The following is a 15,640-nucleotide window of genomic DNA, read 5'->3' as shown; positions in this document are numbered from 1 at the left end:
GTAAAATCACTGAGACTTTCGTCGGGTCCCGGTCTTTATTTCGGATTGTCAAAGCTTTGAGTACTCTTGCTCGGCATCATGCCGCCAACCTTTCAAACCCACGGCAACTGGAACCGGCCCGGAACTGAGTTCGAACTGGTCGAGTCGCAGTTCCAAAATCCTCGAGTTCCGGTTCCAGTTCCTCAAGGTTCGGAAGCGATGTCGAAACCGGTTCGACCGTGTAGAACCGGCTCGAACCTGAACCGGATAACATCACTACCTGAGTTGCACTATGTATACTTGCTTCGGACGCCACCGAGGCACTAAGCAGCGAAATCGTACGACGCAAAACAACGCTTGGTAGAATTGTGACAAGCAGCCGTGGGTGCGAGTCAAGTTGACCCAATAGATCTTTATAAAATCGAAAGGTAGGCGATAAATGGATTCTGTGTGAGCCGCACTGTCGGTAAAAGGGTTTAACTGCACTCAATTGGAATTTTCAGAGTCCGCGCGCTGCGCAGCTACTGTATGGCAACGTTGATTCATGAGCATCTCTGTTCTAACCTGGCCGGACTTGGGACCAAAATCCACCTGGCCTAGTAGATTACAGGTTTGAAAGCAAGTTGATCAAAGATCTGGCGAGTTCCGGCACACAATCCTCGTGGACGATGTCACGTGCCAGGTGTCGCACCTTCTTTCGAACCACCATGTCTTTCGAACCGCCATGTCACCGCATCTGAAGTTTACTACAGCCTGGTGGTCGTGTCCGTGTCTCGGTTCTTCCTAATCTTTCGAACCAGATTCCTCTCTCTTGGAAACGACCAACTCCAAGTCGTACCGAAGTACCACGTTAGGATCATGATATTTCAAGATGGTGGACCACACTGAAAACAAACTGGAAATTATGGATAGGCTACCACAGATGGAAAATCCAGTCTTATTAGTGGTCCGGAAGGTTGTCTTTCGCTTGTCCAATAGGACCCAGTCTTTCAGGTGATCCAAAGGTGATCCGTCTCAGACGCAAACAATCTAAAATCGATCTCTGTGGTAAGTATGTCAACCTTAGGATCAACTCAATCAGCGTAATTAAATGCAGTGAACATTGCATCCGGCATCGTCATACAGGTTTGATGTAGTGACACAGAAAACTTGAACGGGTAGACCCATCCTACCTTTACACTTAGCTGACTACTAAGGTTTTAGACTCGCCAAATTTGCGTCGAGAGGGATTGAACTTGCCTCGCAATGCGACCTCAAACCAGGATGTTCAGAAGAATCGGAGCTTATCCCTCGGCAAAGTTACAGCCGAGATTGGACGTCAGAATGATCATTCAATGATCGAAAGATCGAAAGATTGACAGATCCACATATATCAGAAGATTGACATATCTTTCCGTCGTTTCCGACATATATAAAACAAGTTGCATAAAGACATCCAGGCCAATGGAATGCCTCTATCCATCACCTAGCTCAGCTCAGAGAGTGAAGCAAGGAACTGTTATTCTGTATCATGCAATTGGAGTTACTTGTCAAACCTTTTCTTACGGTGCGCCTATTGAATACAATGTTCGTCTGACTTCCGAAGCTCAATGCAATTCACTTCAGGGATATACGCCAGCTTGGCGTTTTTCTCAATATATTCGATGATGTGCGCGATGTGTTCATTTCCCAATACAAGTTCGAAAGTCACTGAACTGAAGTTAATAGAAAGACAGGTCTGAAGAACAGCATGCGGAGATACCTTTTCATCATGTCTATCTTCATGTTCTTCGTCTCAACGCTTTACTGGATCTCCAAACTACTTGATCTCCTCATGCATATTCAGAGTGATATCATTGACAACAAACCTCCATCCACCTCGATTTCAATATCACCCCTCACTCATTTCGAGCTTATTTTAGGATCCGTTGTTCTGATTAATGTCAGTTTCCTTGAAACATATTCCCATGTGGTTGCTCACTGGCAGATATCCTGTTTCGTCTAGTACGCGCTCACGGATGGCGTCGTGCTCTGGAGGGCCTGGGCCCTATGTAGCGACGACTACCGAAAATGGCTCTATGTTCCCCTGTTTTTCCTATGCTGCGCCTGCAGTGCGTTAATTCTCAGTGTCCTTCTCATTTATTGGTGACTAACCTTCCGACCATCCACTAGCCACGATATCTGCCACAATCGTCGTTAGGATCACTATTCAATCCATACCACATGCGGATGGAACTACCTCCGATCCTCGAATCAAGAAATTGACACGGGCCATCGATGTTTTTCAAACCTCAAATCTCGGATTCTCTTTGCTCATGAATCTATCAGCGACCGGGTTAGTAGCATTGAAGGCCTGGTGCGTGATTACACTCACTACCCGTAATCCGAAACACCGACTAAACGCTATTCTCTTACTCATAGGCGGTTCCGTCGGTGGATCAAGTTTGATTTGAAGGCTATTCGTGGTGGTAAAACAAGAGGCCAAAAAATTATGATACTCCTGGTCGAGTCAGGAGTATTTTACTGCATCTCCGTTGTTCGTCGTTTTTGTTTTTTGTGCATTTCCTATGGACTATTCACTCCGCTCCCCCATGGACAGATTACAGCTCTAGTCTTTACATCAATCAGGCTACCCGTCGGAACTTTAGGTGATATCTACACTCCTGTGAACATCCAGATCGCGGTGAGTTACTCTGAGGTACTTTGAAATCCGACAGCTTACTGACTCGTTACATGAAAAGGGGATATATCCACTTGTCGTGTTACTCCTAGTGAACCACGGACAGTCACTGGAACAAACAATGCTTGGAAGAAACACCATAACCAATGCTGGCGGCCCTCCTCCATCTGTAGTACGGACATTGGAGAACAATCCTGGGATGCTAGAATCTCTGCATTTTCGTACTGTACGTCCGAGTAGCGCTTCCCTGGTAGGAACGTTCAGTCGTGTTCACGTTCAATGAAACGCACCCGAGTCGCAAGTCGCCAACCAACGGGGGCCCCATCGATCGTATCAGTTATGTATGTGTGTGTAAGATAGACAGATGCCAACTGTAAACTATACTTATCCTCAATTTATTAGTTACCGTGCGGGCGCGCGAAGGCCGGGTGTTATCGTAAGTGCTTACAGCTTTGAGTGGTACTATTTCCCAACTATTATCTCCGTTACAGGATACCTTAACGGGAAAGCGAGGCAAGCTGAACCTTGGATAAGCCACGGCACATTCAAGAAGAGATGCTCATGCCACCAGTGGGCTTCAATAGAATAAAATCGTTGAAAACCCTTCGTTGAGTCCCGATTAGAGCCTGTATTATCTCTAAATAACTGCACTTGCTTCCGACGCCACCGAGGCACCAACTTGCAATCGCTCTTTTTAACCGTACTGTACGACGCCTAGCGTGGACCCGAAGGACCCAGGCATCCGAACGAGCTCGTACACAACGACTCGTTTTCCAACTTCTCGGATATGAGCCAAGAGGCAGAAATCAATAACTCCCGATCGAAACGTAGGCGATAAATGCAATCTGTCAATATGCACAAAGTTGATTTTGTTACGGGATCATTCTGTCGGAACCTGCCCTCAAGTAATCGTATGAGATTCGATAGTTGGTCTATAACTATAGCTGCTCTAACGAGGCTAGCCCCCACCTCAGAAGCGGTCGTCCACAATTCACGAGGATAACGCTCCTGACGGTTGCGAAGGAAGATTTACGTGGCAAATGTGACGTCGTTGACTGAAAATGGTCACGATGAGGGTACAGACGATTATTCCTCAGTTGATGTGACATTGACGTGACATTGACGTAGGTGCCTTGATCAGAGCCACAGGTTAAGTCAAGGATAAGCCTGATCACGAGGGTAGGTAGTAGCCAATAATGGACATAGCATTGCTAAGTACTTACGAGCAAGATCACGAGGGTAATAACTGACTGTTCTGTCTTTAAAATTGAACCTGGTAAACAGCTGCATATCTGGAGAAAGGAAAGAAGATATTGAAGAAGTTTACCCTGATTCGTCGTCAATTTGTCGTACATGGTGGTGGTTGTTCAAGTTACAATAGTGGCTGTGCGAACTGTACTGGTATAATTCATGCCGTAATACCTGCGTGGGAAAGGTTAAAAAATTGGAATCATAAGGCTACCATGATAAGTCTCTGTGCAGATAGTGGTAGGGTTAAAACCCAGACATATTATTGAGTAAATTCTTACACCCTAATGCCACGTGAAGTACCCAAAACACAAGGAATAGACTTGAGGGTGGCTGTATGATTCATGCTGATTTCCACATGTGACTTGAGGGTGGCTGTGCGAACCGTACTGGTACAATTCGTGCCGTAATGTATTGATTACCTGCAACTTCCCTCTTTGTGAAGCATCAATACAGTTCCATAGATAATCCAGAAAACATTGACTTGTATATACAACAAGATGAGTTTTGCTGCTGCCTTTTCTCAATTAACGGTGGCAGAGAAAAACCCTTGTTGACGATTAATTATTAATTATTTAAAAGTAATTAAGCGATATTAATCATTTAATGGTAAATTAATTGTGCTTCAAAAGGGTTTATCGATTTATTTTCAGCCTCTGTAAATAAATATGAAATAAATCACCACATTTGGGTCATTTTTGACTTGTTTCGAAGATGTCATACTGTCAACGTCACGTCAACTGAGGAATAATCGTCAGTGGACTCTGGTCACGATGTAGTTGTCACACCCACATTAGCATTCTCGAACCACCACCTCCGCTCGGCACTGCCAGCCCTCCATGCATACTTATCTTTCTTCATCCTCAATTTCTCGATAATGTGGGTTGTGATCTCGATCTGTGAGGATGATTGACGTGTCATACTCGAGTATCATGTGGTAAGTACGGTGAACATGGGATTCATGATTGATGACAACCGTTTATTTGGTTACACAGGCTGGTGCATGCAACAGACCGTTAGATTCTGGCCGAGTACTGATCTGTGGACTTCGCAGCATGAGAGGACTGTACAGTGTACTCGCCTCGTAATGCAAGAACATCCAAGATTCCGGGTAACCTGAAGTTCCTCAAGGAACAAAGAAGCTACCCACCCTCGGGAGGTCACAACGTTAACGGGAGGTCTTATAAGGTAAGAAATGATCATCGGAAGATTGACAGATCCCACTTCTCAGAAGATTAACATACTATATAATCCAAGTCGCGCAGACGCATCCAGGGCAATGGATCTCTTACTCACATCATCTACCAACGCAGCTCAGAGAGCGACTCAAGGAATCGCTATCATGTATTATGCGATTGGAATCACTTGTCAAACGTTTTTATATGGTGCGCACGATTGGATACAGTGTCCGTCTATCTTCTGGAGTATGATACAATCGATCTAGGTATCTACACCAGCTTGGCGATTTTCTCAATATATTCGATGATGTGCGCGCCGAGTCCATTTCCTAGCAATACAAATCCAAAAGTCGCTGAATCGAGTTCAATAGCAAGACAGGTCTGAAGAACAGCATGCGGAAATACCTTTTCATCATGTCCATCTTCATGTTCTTCATCTCAACGCTTTATTGGATTTCCAAGCTACTCGATCTCCTCCAGAAAATCCAGAATGGGATCATTGACAACAACCCTCCATCTACCTCGCTTACGACTTCACCTATCACTCATTTCGAACTTATCTTGGGATCGGTTGCTTTGATGAATGTCAGATTCCAAACCTATTCCTATACGGTTACTCACATGAGTCACATCTGGTGTTTCATCTAGTACGCTCTCACGGATGGCGTCGTGCTATGGAGGGCCTGGGCGATATGTAGCGACGAGTACAGAAGCTGGCTCTATGTTCCCCTGTTTTTCCTATGTTGCGCCTGTAGTGCGTCAATTCTCAGTGTTCCTTCACATTCATCAATAACTAACCTTCCAGCCACGATATCCGCCACAATCATTGTTAGAATCACTATTCAATCCATCCCTCATGTGGATGGAAGTACCTCCGATCCTCGAATCAAGAAATTGACACGGGCCATCGACGTTTTTCAAACCTCCAACCTCGGGCTCTCTTTGCTCATGAATCTATCAGCGACTGGGTTGATAGCCTTGAAGGCCTGGTGGGTGATTACGCTCACTACCTGTAAATCCCGAAATACCGACTAAACGCTATTCTCTTATTCATAGGCGGTTCCGTCGGTGGATCAAGTTCGATTTAAAGGCTATTCCGAGTCGTCGGCGCAGAACGAGAACGAGAGGCGAAAAGGTTATGGTACTCTTAATCGAGTCAGGAGTGATATACTGCATTTCCATCGTTTGTCACATCTGATTTTCTAACGGATGGTCTTATAAGTTATTAACTATTAACTCCCCCCCCCCACCCCACGGACACTGGCAGATTACAACTCTAGTCTGTACCCTAATCAGACTACCCATCGGAACGTTGGGAGATATCTATGATCCTCTGAACATTCAGATTGCGGTGAGTACTCTCAGGTACTTTGAAATCCGAGATTACCGACTCGCTTCATACTTTATATATGTAAAAGAAGGGGATTTATCCGCTCGTGGTGTTGCTGTTAGTGAACCGAGGACAGTCACTAGAACAAACGATGTTTGGGAGAACTAGTATCACCAACGCCGGGACCCCTCATCCATCTGTAGCTCAGTAGAATCCAAGTAGAATCTCTACAGTACGGCCTCGCAATGGAACCCATGATTGAAAGTTCACGTTTTGGAAAACGCAAATGGGCCGTTGATTTGATTGTATTTATGGATGTAGAGGTAACATAACATGCATGAAACCGACGCCAATGCTGTGAATTATACTACTACAGTACTGGTATCGGAGAGAAGGTCAAGTATGATTTCTCCACAGCGCCGGCCGCCGGGCCCATGATTGTATCAAGTATGCGCCATCGTTAGCGGTTCGATGGACGTAAGATAGACAGATGCCAGCGCTGTTGTACTGTATGATATTATAATTTCCGCTGGGCCAACGGATAGGTACAAATTGAAACTTGCCCCCAATTCATATTCATTTCACACATAGACTGGTGCGGGCCGCAAACGCCGGGTATCCTAAATACATATGTGAATGATTTTTTTCGTATTATTCCATCCTGGCACGATCCGTTGCGGGGTATTCTTAGCTTAGGGGCGAAGCAGCTATAGCTATAGCTATTAAAGTGAAACAGTGAACATGCTGTAGCCAGGTCGACTGTCGACTGCCCATCCCGGCGGCCGAAAAACGGCCGTTATCGATTCCAGCTAACATTATTAAGAGATATACATCTTATCTTATTAATAAGCAAGAAAAAAACCAAATCTTTTGCTGTATTCCGCGACCACCGAGGGACCTAAGCCCTCTTGTCCGTTTGTCTGTTTGTTTCAAGTACAGTTTACCTCAGGAACGCCGCAATAGAGCGTGGCCATGGTGCCCCCGAAGCCTGAAGCCTGAAGAACCCCAAGCATCCAAGCATTCCGAAACGAGTTGCAACCGTGACAAAAGTTCAAGTTCGAGTTTGAGCGCAAAGAAAAAAAACCAAGAAGATGACTCGTTTGCTCGTTCATTCCCAAAAGTATATCATAGGGAACCTCTTCCTCTGTCGTTCGAGCCCGCCCCATCTCTGAGTAAAGACCATGATTTCACGACTCTCCGTAGAATTCCTTCCAAAAGTCTCTAAGCTCTCTGAGCTCGTATTCTCTGGAACCTAACCCCTCCCTTGGGTCCATCGTCTCCGACGTTGGTGACGGTGATTCCAAGTCAGTTTCCGGTTCAAGAGAAGGGAAAGAATGTGTTTCCGGGTAACCTCCTCCAGAACCAGAACCAGAACTGTACTGCTCGAAATCGAAATGAGAGGGGAAAGAAGGCATCGGCGTCTCCTCCAAATCCGCAGGCCCGTTATGCTGGGAAGGGGAAGGGATAGAATACGTCTCCTTCGAGTTGGGAGTGTATGTGTATGGGGGAGTATACGAGTGGGAACTACCAGAAGGCTCCAAATCGACTCGCAAAAGGGAAGGGTATGGATACGGCGAGGAAGCGTAAGGGTTTGAAAACTGGGCAGGAGAGCCCTGTTCGGTAGGGGGAGGAAGTTGAACGGAAGGCGCTGTATCACAACTCGAGGTAAAGCTCGAGGGGGAAGGGGAAGGTTGCCGGGGATAGTTAGAGTCGAGGTTTTTCTGGCCTTCACCATCTCGTTCTGAAGGATGTATGACGTGAGTGGTAGGCGGGATAAACGGCGTCGCAGGCGTCTTGTGCTCTTTGGGCGGAACGTTGTAGCGAGATCTTCTGGCCGGACCGTTCGGAAGATAGTGATACAGCTTTTGTCGCCGGGAGCTGTTCTAATCAAACAGTGAGCGGACAGACTCGAACAAATGGACGATTTTGAACTTACGATGAATCTGGCCCTTCCATTCATGGCGGGAGCTTTGGGGCTCACCTCGGCGGCCTTCTTCAGGTCGGTGTCGCATTCTTCAGGACGGGGTTGTACGACGGGTGTGCTTTCTACTGCATCGTCACGAGAGTCTATGAGGCTAAACCGGATTAGCAAAAATGTGCAGGTAGAAAGGTAGAGATGAATCGATGACAGTCAGACAAGGGGTGTACTCACGGACAGTGGTAGTTCTAACTACCTCGACATCCTCAATCGTAACCATTGAATATGACATGGCCCCGGGTGAGCTGGGCTTTGAAGCCAAAAGTATTCTTCTCCTCCTCCGTTCGACGACAACGGTTTGGTTTCTGGCGCAGGACAGCGTTTGGCGGGGGAGAGTCACGAGGGCGTTCTCGCGGATTGCCGTCGTTTGAGATCCATCGTCCATGGTAGCAGTTGGGGGCGACTAGGAGACCTTGGGACGCAAGTAGCGTCCAGAAAGCAAAGTCGATGAAAGGAAAGATAACAACAACGTGGGGGGAGAAACAGACGGGGAATGGGATCTAGGGCCGAGATTGCAGGTCGCTTTTAAACCTGTGAAAGAAGACGGGAAGAAGAGGGGAAAAGGCAATGTCAAAGCACGCGGTCAATATATCTGATTTTCCGATTCGCACTGCTCGAGGCGCGGCGTGCGACGGTAAGGCTGAAATGGAATAGGTAACTTTTAACGGTCAGAACCCACCATGTAGGGCCATCCGCCCGCGCCCGGTTCTCATCCGAATCATTTACAAGTTACACATTCTGGATTGATCGCTTCAACTGAGCACTGGACAGCACAAACAAATAGTACGTGAAGAAAATAAAACATATAAAGGGCTTACCAGGGCTCGTTGGCAAAAATATGGTGGAAAGCGAGACTCTTCCGTGCTACACGGCTCGTTCTACTCCAGTCCATCTTCTAATGATCTTCGTATAGATTTTCGGGCGTCGGACGCTATCAATTTTCCTAAAAAGGCTCGAGTACAGCCGTTCCAGCAGGCCCGGGTACACCACCAAAACCGGCCCATGTCGTACAGATATGTGCTACTTTATATATATCCCATAAACTCAATATATCGTGAACATATGTTGACCATGCCGTAATAATGCCATAACACAGTCCAGCAAAGGAAATTCTGGCGTCCCTTGTTCCTCCCGTGATGGAAATGGGTCCAAATGGCATATTTTACCTACCAAAGGTCAATGTATGTAGGAGTAGGGCAGGAGGACCACTGGAAACATTTGTGCTGAGTATTTATGGCATTGTCATGTGACTCTACATATCGTGAACATATGTGGAGATAGATGGTGATTATATAAAGTAGCAGATATGTCAGCTATCTGTTCAACAATTGGCGGTGTAAGCGGGATTGAATTGAACTGACCATGTGCCAGGAGTCCTTCGTTCTCCACGGACTTAGGCGTGTTGTGTCGTCGAATGTATGTCGTCGTCGTCGTCGTCGATGAGCAACGACGGCCGTCGGACTCTGTGACCTAGTGACCCGCGAGAGTCACACTGCGTTACTCCTCTTCTCCTCGCTTCCACCACGATTTCTTTTCGCATCCTTTATGCTCAGCTATGGGTACTTCCCTTACAACACGAATTTGACTCACCTAGACTCGTAGGGCTACCCATGAATATAGAAATTTCAAGCTCCGCCCAAGTGCCCTGTCATGCAATATAGTGGTAATACTATATGGATTACTGCTTTAATGTTGCTGCGTCTCAAAGCCTCGGACTAGAACTGTTCTAATGATCATGCATGGTCTATCCAAGAACTGCATTCTTCGCCTCCTTTCCAAGCAGGCTCTCTTAATACAGCATCCTGTACACCGAGTCCACATAGAGTCTAATCATCCACTCAGGCCTACCCCTGGTTCTTGGTACTCGGAATCTGAACTCTTACCGCCACAGATATGTGTACACGTGGACCCATTGGCCAGCGAGTAACCCTGAACTGAATTTGACAAGGTTGTCGGTGCACGGAAGGAGGAAATTGGTCAACGCTCTCGAAAAGTTGAAGGAGTTGTATAGAATGGGGATAACGCCAGTGTCGTATGCATCTCGTTCGTTCTATATACGCTACTCGTTGACAACTCTTCCCGTATGATCCTACATATCCTCATCCTCATCGCTCCCTTCCTTCCCTCGATCGACGACATGGAACGTTTGAACCCTGCATGAGGATAAGGCATCGCGAATGATAAGATGATTTACGGCGAGGGTGAATATATGAACCCGTTCCCGTTTCTACTACCGATATTGTCTTCGATATTCACCTTGATCGTCAGGAAACAGAACAAGACCTGTTCTTCTCTATTGACCCATCGATGCAAGGAAACTAGTACGTTAATCGACCCCTCCTTCTCGGCTCTCAATATTACGGACATGACATGAAGAACGGGACTAGTCATTGACGTCAGGTGGTACTGTTTACTTTTTTTCTTTTTCCGTCTCCCCCACCCCCTATCCTTCGTCTTACCACATTCCATTTAATATCATACTTTCCCCGTCGTCGAAAGAAGCTTTATGCGCCATCTCCTTCCTATGATCATGTGTATCATGTTTCCACGAAATCGATACAATTACCATAACCTCCACCCCGTTGATCCTGTGTTTCATACGACCCAAACTACTGGTAATGATTAATGACATGGACCATCCAAATACGCTTCACATATCGACGCCGTCAGGGGACGAAGTGATCACGGGAAAAACAAAAACGAAACGTTGACATGTAAAAGTTATGTTTAGAATTGCAGTAAGGGCGGGCGACTTTGTTGAGGTATGAGCTCATCTCAATACTAATTATAACCGTGCCGGGTACTCCGTGCTGCTTCAACGACCAAGAAAGGCGTTCTTTTACGCCGCCGTACCATGCCGTATGGTCAGCGGAATAGGAATGATGATTAATCTCCATCCGCAAGGTAATAGCGGATCATGATCAAAGTGGGAGGGTGGGACGTTCCCCTTACCCAAGAGACAATCAATCAATCAATCAATCATTATTATTATCATGGTTCTAACTTAAGCTTCTCAGCCTCGAATCGGCGTCTGCTGTCGCCTTGAAATGAGGGGTGGCGTGCTTTTCGTGACAGGTGCCCCATTCTATATCTATAAAAATCAGTGTATGGTTGTTACGTGTAAAATAAAAATACTTAAACCTTCCTTGAATATATGAACAGTGGTACTATACTATGTACCCTATCCATATATATTATACGCTTCGTTTACCCTCCATGGCGCCAACTCCCAGCGACCGTATCTCAGGCAAATCCATTTTAAAAATGGGTTGTCAAAACTTGGAGCATGTATGGTGTAGCCACTGGTTGGAAGAACCCAGTTCTTATTAGCATCGGGTTAGTGCCAGTGGCATTTTAGACCATCAGTGTGCTTAAACTTATTCCAAGGCATAAGAGGACAGAGATCCAACTTCACATAAAATGGCAATTACAGTAAGTACTTATGTATTCAACTTCAGATTGAATGTAAATACAAGACTTATAACTTATAACTGGGGGTTGAGAATCAAGATTCGACAGGGTCATGACTCATTACCAGTTGGCAAACCTACATATACTATGAAGGGGACTACAAACAAATCTATCATCATGATGTGCTTGTACTTTGTTCGGGAAACTTCATGGGAGGCCTCATAGTGGTGTAAAAGGAGAACACTGGCAACATTTAAGTGAAAGATGGTTCAAATCCTTCTAACAACATGGTTGATATTGATACCAGCACAAGGCTGGCTCATGTGCTTTGCTACAAGTTGTCCAAGTATTGTGGCTCTTGTAGTTATAAAATAAATGGAAGGCAAGAAAAGGCAAGACATATAACAGTCAGTGTATGAAAATTGTCAATTCTGGGCCTTCAGTAAGTACTACTTCTAACTTCAGTAGCCAATGCTACTCAAGTTCTACTATCATTTGTCCTCACCTGGTTGAAAAAAGAAAAAGGATTGCCAGTTCTGGGGATGCGAAATCTGAAGCTAACAGCCAATTTTCGGGCAACACAGCCAAACCCAAGCCTCTCTTGCTGATCAATGGTCGTTCTCTGATCCAAAATTGTACTATCTCACTGGCAATATGAGCCAATTAATCTATAACCAAGGGCCTAGAACACAGTCCACCATGGGCAACTCAACCATTTTGGGGCAAGATGCAGCACACTACATGAAAAACAACATACAGCATACAGTACACTGTGCATGAAATGCAGCCCACCAGTCAAAAAGGTAGCACACTGACTCAGAAATTGATTTCTAAGTGTGCTACACTTCAGCTAAGTGTACTGCAAAACACTTCCAGTGTGCTGTTTGCCATGAACCAGGCTACCGCCGCACTCCATCAAGCCTCGGCACTCTCCTATTTCCCCTGAACTCCTTTAGGACTCCTTATTTCTCCTTTTTGGTTTCTATGGACTCCTTATATATTTCATTAGACTCCTTATTCACTGGGTATATAAGTTTCTATGTATCTAGTCTATAGGCTCAGTTCAATCAACTCTTATATATTCCCTATTTCCTCGCCCTTAGACTCTTCACAGAGTTTCTGAAGTGATTGATTGGCTTCCACGTTCTGGCCCGATTGAATCCTCACAGTTTGATTGAACTCCTAAACCTTACTGCTTTTGGAAAAGATGTCTATCCCTGGCCAACTCCCCGAGCAATGGAACACTGAATCCATTCCTAATCCAGAACAGACTATAGATCAACAGAACCTTTCTAGTACTTCTCAGTTGCTGTTCCAACTGGCATTTAGCATCCCATCATTCCATCCTACCGCCGATAACCCAATTCAACAAACAGTTACGTGGTCGGATCTATCAAACATCTATCATGCCGTATCCGGCCTCGGTGGAACTATTGAACAAATGCAGCAGACAGAGATGTAGCAATGGGCTGTCATCAATGCCCAATTTGCCACTATCCAAAATTTTAATGAGAAAATGTGTACCAATTTTCAGACGCAGGCCATTCTGAAAACTCAAGTGGCAAAAATCCCAGAGATATCGAAATTCACTGGAGAACTGGAACAAGTTAATCAGACTATTCAGGATATGGACCGTGTGATTCAACTGTCCGGAAACTACCTCCCCACCTGTTAGGACTTGGTAACTTAACCTGTAGTCTCTACTTACGAGGGGTGATTAGGAAGTAAAATGTATGTAGTTAGAGGTAGTGTTGGGTTGTTGTCTAGCTTTGAAAGCTGGCTGTTGAAGGTGTCTAGCCTGGAGGCTGGCTGTTGGGTGATGTCTAGCTTAAAAGGTGGCTGGAATAATAGTTTCACACTAGGTGGCTGTTTGTAGAGACAGAATATAATTCAGCACTACTATGAGATGTTAAATGGGTTACAGAGTAAGGGTGAAGAACAGTTAAAAAATATTGAGGTTGAGGTTTTGGTGCCAAAACCTCAGGGTTTATATACTCTACTGTTATCTATGTATGACTAGGTTTACTATGTAAATGAATGGAAAGACAAAGGATTGAGTCAGAATGACTGTGTATGAGTGAAATATATACTTAGTGAAGAGATAACATGGGAAATATTGATAAGGAGTGACTGTAGAGTGAGTCGTAAGGCTGTATTGACTGTGTTGTATCTCAGATAAGGCTGCTGAGGGGATATCACATGTGGATTGAGTGGGGGTTGTTGATAAGGAGGAGCTATGATAAGATTAGGACTTAGGAAAATTGCTGGGGGTCCTGTGTGCTGGTTAGCAGGGTATGTGGGCCTGAAAAGTGAACGGTTCGTAACAGGTTAGCACGTTTCCGAGGTAACAAACCCTCAGGAAAAGCATAACTGAATGCCCTCTAGTCCCTGGCATTCAGTGAACATTGGGACTCGTTCACATGCATCCACACCGGATGCTCCCTATACCTGCCATACCAACGGTTCTTTTATTCTCAACTACAAAACTTCCCCCTCATTTATTCACGCTGTTGACACTGGTACATGTCATTTTGTCATTGCGGTTTGCTTAACCACCAAAGAAAACAAAATAATTCATACCCCACGCACTTGTTGACTCTGGAGCGACAGACTCATGCATTTCTCACAAATTTTCGGCTCGACGCTCACTCCCAAGACAGAATAAAGAAGTCGCTATACCAATTATGGCCGTTGACGACCGTCCAATTGCCACTGGATTGATCACCCAGGACGTAGTAACCCCGCTTTCTATCGGAACTCATGACGAGTTCATTTCTTTCACCATTGTTGACATTGACTATCCCATAATCTTGGGACTCGATTGGCTAAAACGCCATAATCCAACAATTGATTGGGCTGATTTATCGCTCACATTCAATTGTTGTAACCAATCTTTGCCTTGTATGGTCCAGGCAAAGGGCTTTGGTCCTCTACCTGTTCCAACTTCTCGAAAATCACCCATTCACATTGCAGGCCGTGGTCTCTCCAGCGATACCCCTTTGTGGATTACCTCTGCATTGGAAGGTTCTATTCCGAGACCTTATAAACCTCAGGAACCAAAAGACCTCCCTTCAAGAATTTCATTCCTTGATTTACTTTGTGTAAAGACCACAGCATCAATTAGGGCAACCTTCCCAGATGCTACTCATTTCTTATCAGCACCAGAACCTAATGTGAAGATTATCAGCTACAAGAAATTCCTGAAGACTACTCGAAATGAACCCAACTCTGTTTGTTTGACGAAGTTTTATGATCATGAATCCAACGTCTATCTCAATTCATTTCAAACTTCGGCAGAGTCACCTCCAATAATTGAAGCGGATCAAGTGGGACCTCCACCAGAACTGCCTCCCAATGATTATCAATCACACATTCCCAAGAAATACATGGATTTTGCAAATACCATATTCAATCCCGCCGAGTTTGAAAAGCTGCCAGAACATAGGGAATTTGACATAGACATCGAACTTGAGGGTGATAAAACACCACCGTTTGGTCCAATGTACAAGTTAACACTGCAAGAGAAAGACACCGTCATGGAATATGTCCATGACAATTTATGGAGAGGACATATTCGCCATTCCACTTCATCTGCTGGTGCTCCAGTTTTATTCACTCGAAAAAAGACCAGAGAAATACGCCTATGCATGGATTTTCGTGGTTTGAATAAAATCACAAAGAAAAATCGATTCCCACTTCCCTTAGTTGATGATTTGGTAGACTCAGTTCAGGGATGCAAGGCAGACGAGTGGAAAATGGCATTCCGAACTCACCTGGGACTGTTTGAACACCTGATTGTTCCATATGGCTTGACGAACACCCCCGCCTCCTGGCAATGCTTTATTCAAAATGTCCTG

The 15,640-nt window shown here is 45.2% G+C and overlaps 3 protein-coding genes across 5 annotated transcripts; 2 read left to right on the top strand and 1 right to left on the bottom strand.

The window, feature by feature from the left end:
* Window positions 1–1,729: 1,729 nt before the first annotated feature.
* E1B28_009414 (uncharacterized protein) lies at window positions 1,730–2,921 on the top strand (the record flags this gene model as incomplete). Its single annotated transcript, XM_043154310.1, has 6 exons — window positions 1,730–1,900; window positions 1,964–2,069; window positions 2,131–2,314; window positions 2,380–2,494; window positions 2,558–2,641; window positions 2,700–2,921. The coding sequence occupies 6 exons, from the start codon at window positions 1,730–1,732 to the stop codon at window positions 2,919–2,921; spliced, it is 882 nt and encodes a 293-aa protein (XP_043009601.1).
* Window positions 2,922–4,667: 1,746 nt separating this feature from the next.
* E1B28_009413 (uncharacterized protein) lies at window positions 4,668–6,663 on the top strand. Of its 3 annotated transcripts, XM_043154308.1 has the most exons (10): window positions 4,674–4,823; window positions 4,941–5,074; window positions 5,144–5,271; window positions 5,331–5,373; window positions 5,436–5,649; window positions 5,713–5,818; window positions 5,870–6,053; window positions 6,121–6,247; window positions 6,332–6,415; window positions 6,483–6,663. In XM_043154308.1, the coding sequence occupies exons 3-10, from the start codon at window positions 5,166–5,168 to the stop codon at window positions 6,603–6,605; spliced, it is 987 nt and encodes a 328-aa protein (XP_043009599.1). In that variant the 5' UTR covers window positions 4,674–4,823; window positions 4,941–5,074; window positions 5,144–5,165; the 3' UTR covers window positions 6,606–6,663. The 3 variants fall into 3 exon arrangements, with proteins under 3 accessions (XP_043009598.1, XP_043009600.1, XP_043009599.1); XM_043154307.1 differs by having other exon boundaries at window positions 4,668–4,823; window positions 4,882–5,074; window positions 6,121–6,663; XM_043154309.1 differs by lacking the exons at window positions 6,332–6,415; window positions 6,483–6,663 and having other exon boundaries at window positions 4,668–4,823; window positions 4,882–5,271; window positions 5,898–6,053; window positions 6,121–6,330.
* A 475-nt stretch (window positions 6,664–7,138) lies between these two features.
* E1B28_009412 (uncharacterized protein) lies at window positions 7,139–8,948 on the bottom strand. The gene is made up of 3 exons (XM_043154306.1): window positions 8,547–8,948; window positions 8,331–8,461; window positions 7,139–8,277 (listed from the first exon to the last, which is right to left on the bottom strand). Exons 1-3 carry the CDS (start codon window positions 8,755–8,757, stop codon window positions 7,582–7,584), a joined length of 1,038 nt encoding a protein of 345 aa, XP_043009597.1. The 5' UTR covers window positions 8,758–8,948; the 3' UTR covers window positions 7,139–7,581.
* Between the last annotated feature and the right edge of the window lie 6,692 nt (window positions 8,949–15,640).

This window comes from Marasmius oreades, chromosome 5, assembly GCF_018924745.1.
Source record: "Marasmius oreades isolate 03SP1 chromosome 5, whole genome shotgun sequence".
NCBI classification, from domain to species: domain Eukaryota; kingdom Fungi; phylum Basidiomycota; class Agaricomycetes; order Agaricales; family Marasmiaceae; genus Marasmius; species Marasmius oreades.
This window is presented reverse-complemented; position numbering and strand designations above follow the sequence as displayed.

Coding starts and splice junctions, on each gene's coding strand:
- E1B28_009413 (XM_043154308.1), top strand. CDS start 5,166: ATGGATCTCTTACTCACATCATCTACCAACGCAGCTCAGAGAGCGACT. Junction 5,650..5,712: donor GATCGGTTGCTTTGATGAAT/GTCAGATTCCAA, acceptor TGTTTCATCTAG/TACGCTCTCACGGATGGCGT. Junction 6,248..6,331: donor TGATATACTGCATTTCCATC/GTTTGTCACATC, acceptor GGACACTGGCAG/ATTACAACTCTAGTCTGTAC.
- E1B28_009412 (XM_043154306.1), bottom strand. CDS start 8,757: ATGGACGATGGATCTCAAACGACGGCAATCCGCGAGAACGCCCTCGTG. Junction 8,462..8,546: donor AGTTAGAACTACCACTGTCC/GTGAGTACACCC, acceptor TTAGCCTCATAG/ACTCTCGTGACGATGCAGTA. Junction 8,278..8,330: donor ATGGAAGGGCCAGATTCATC/GTAAGTTCAAAA, acceptor CTGTTTGATTAG/AACAGCTCCCGGCGACAAAA.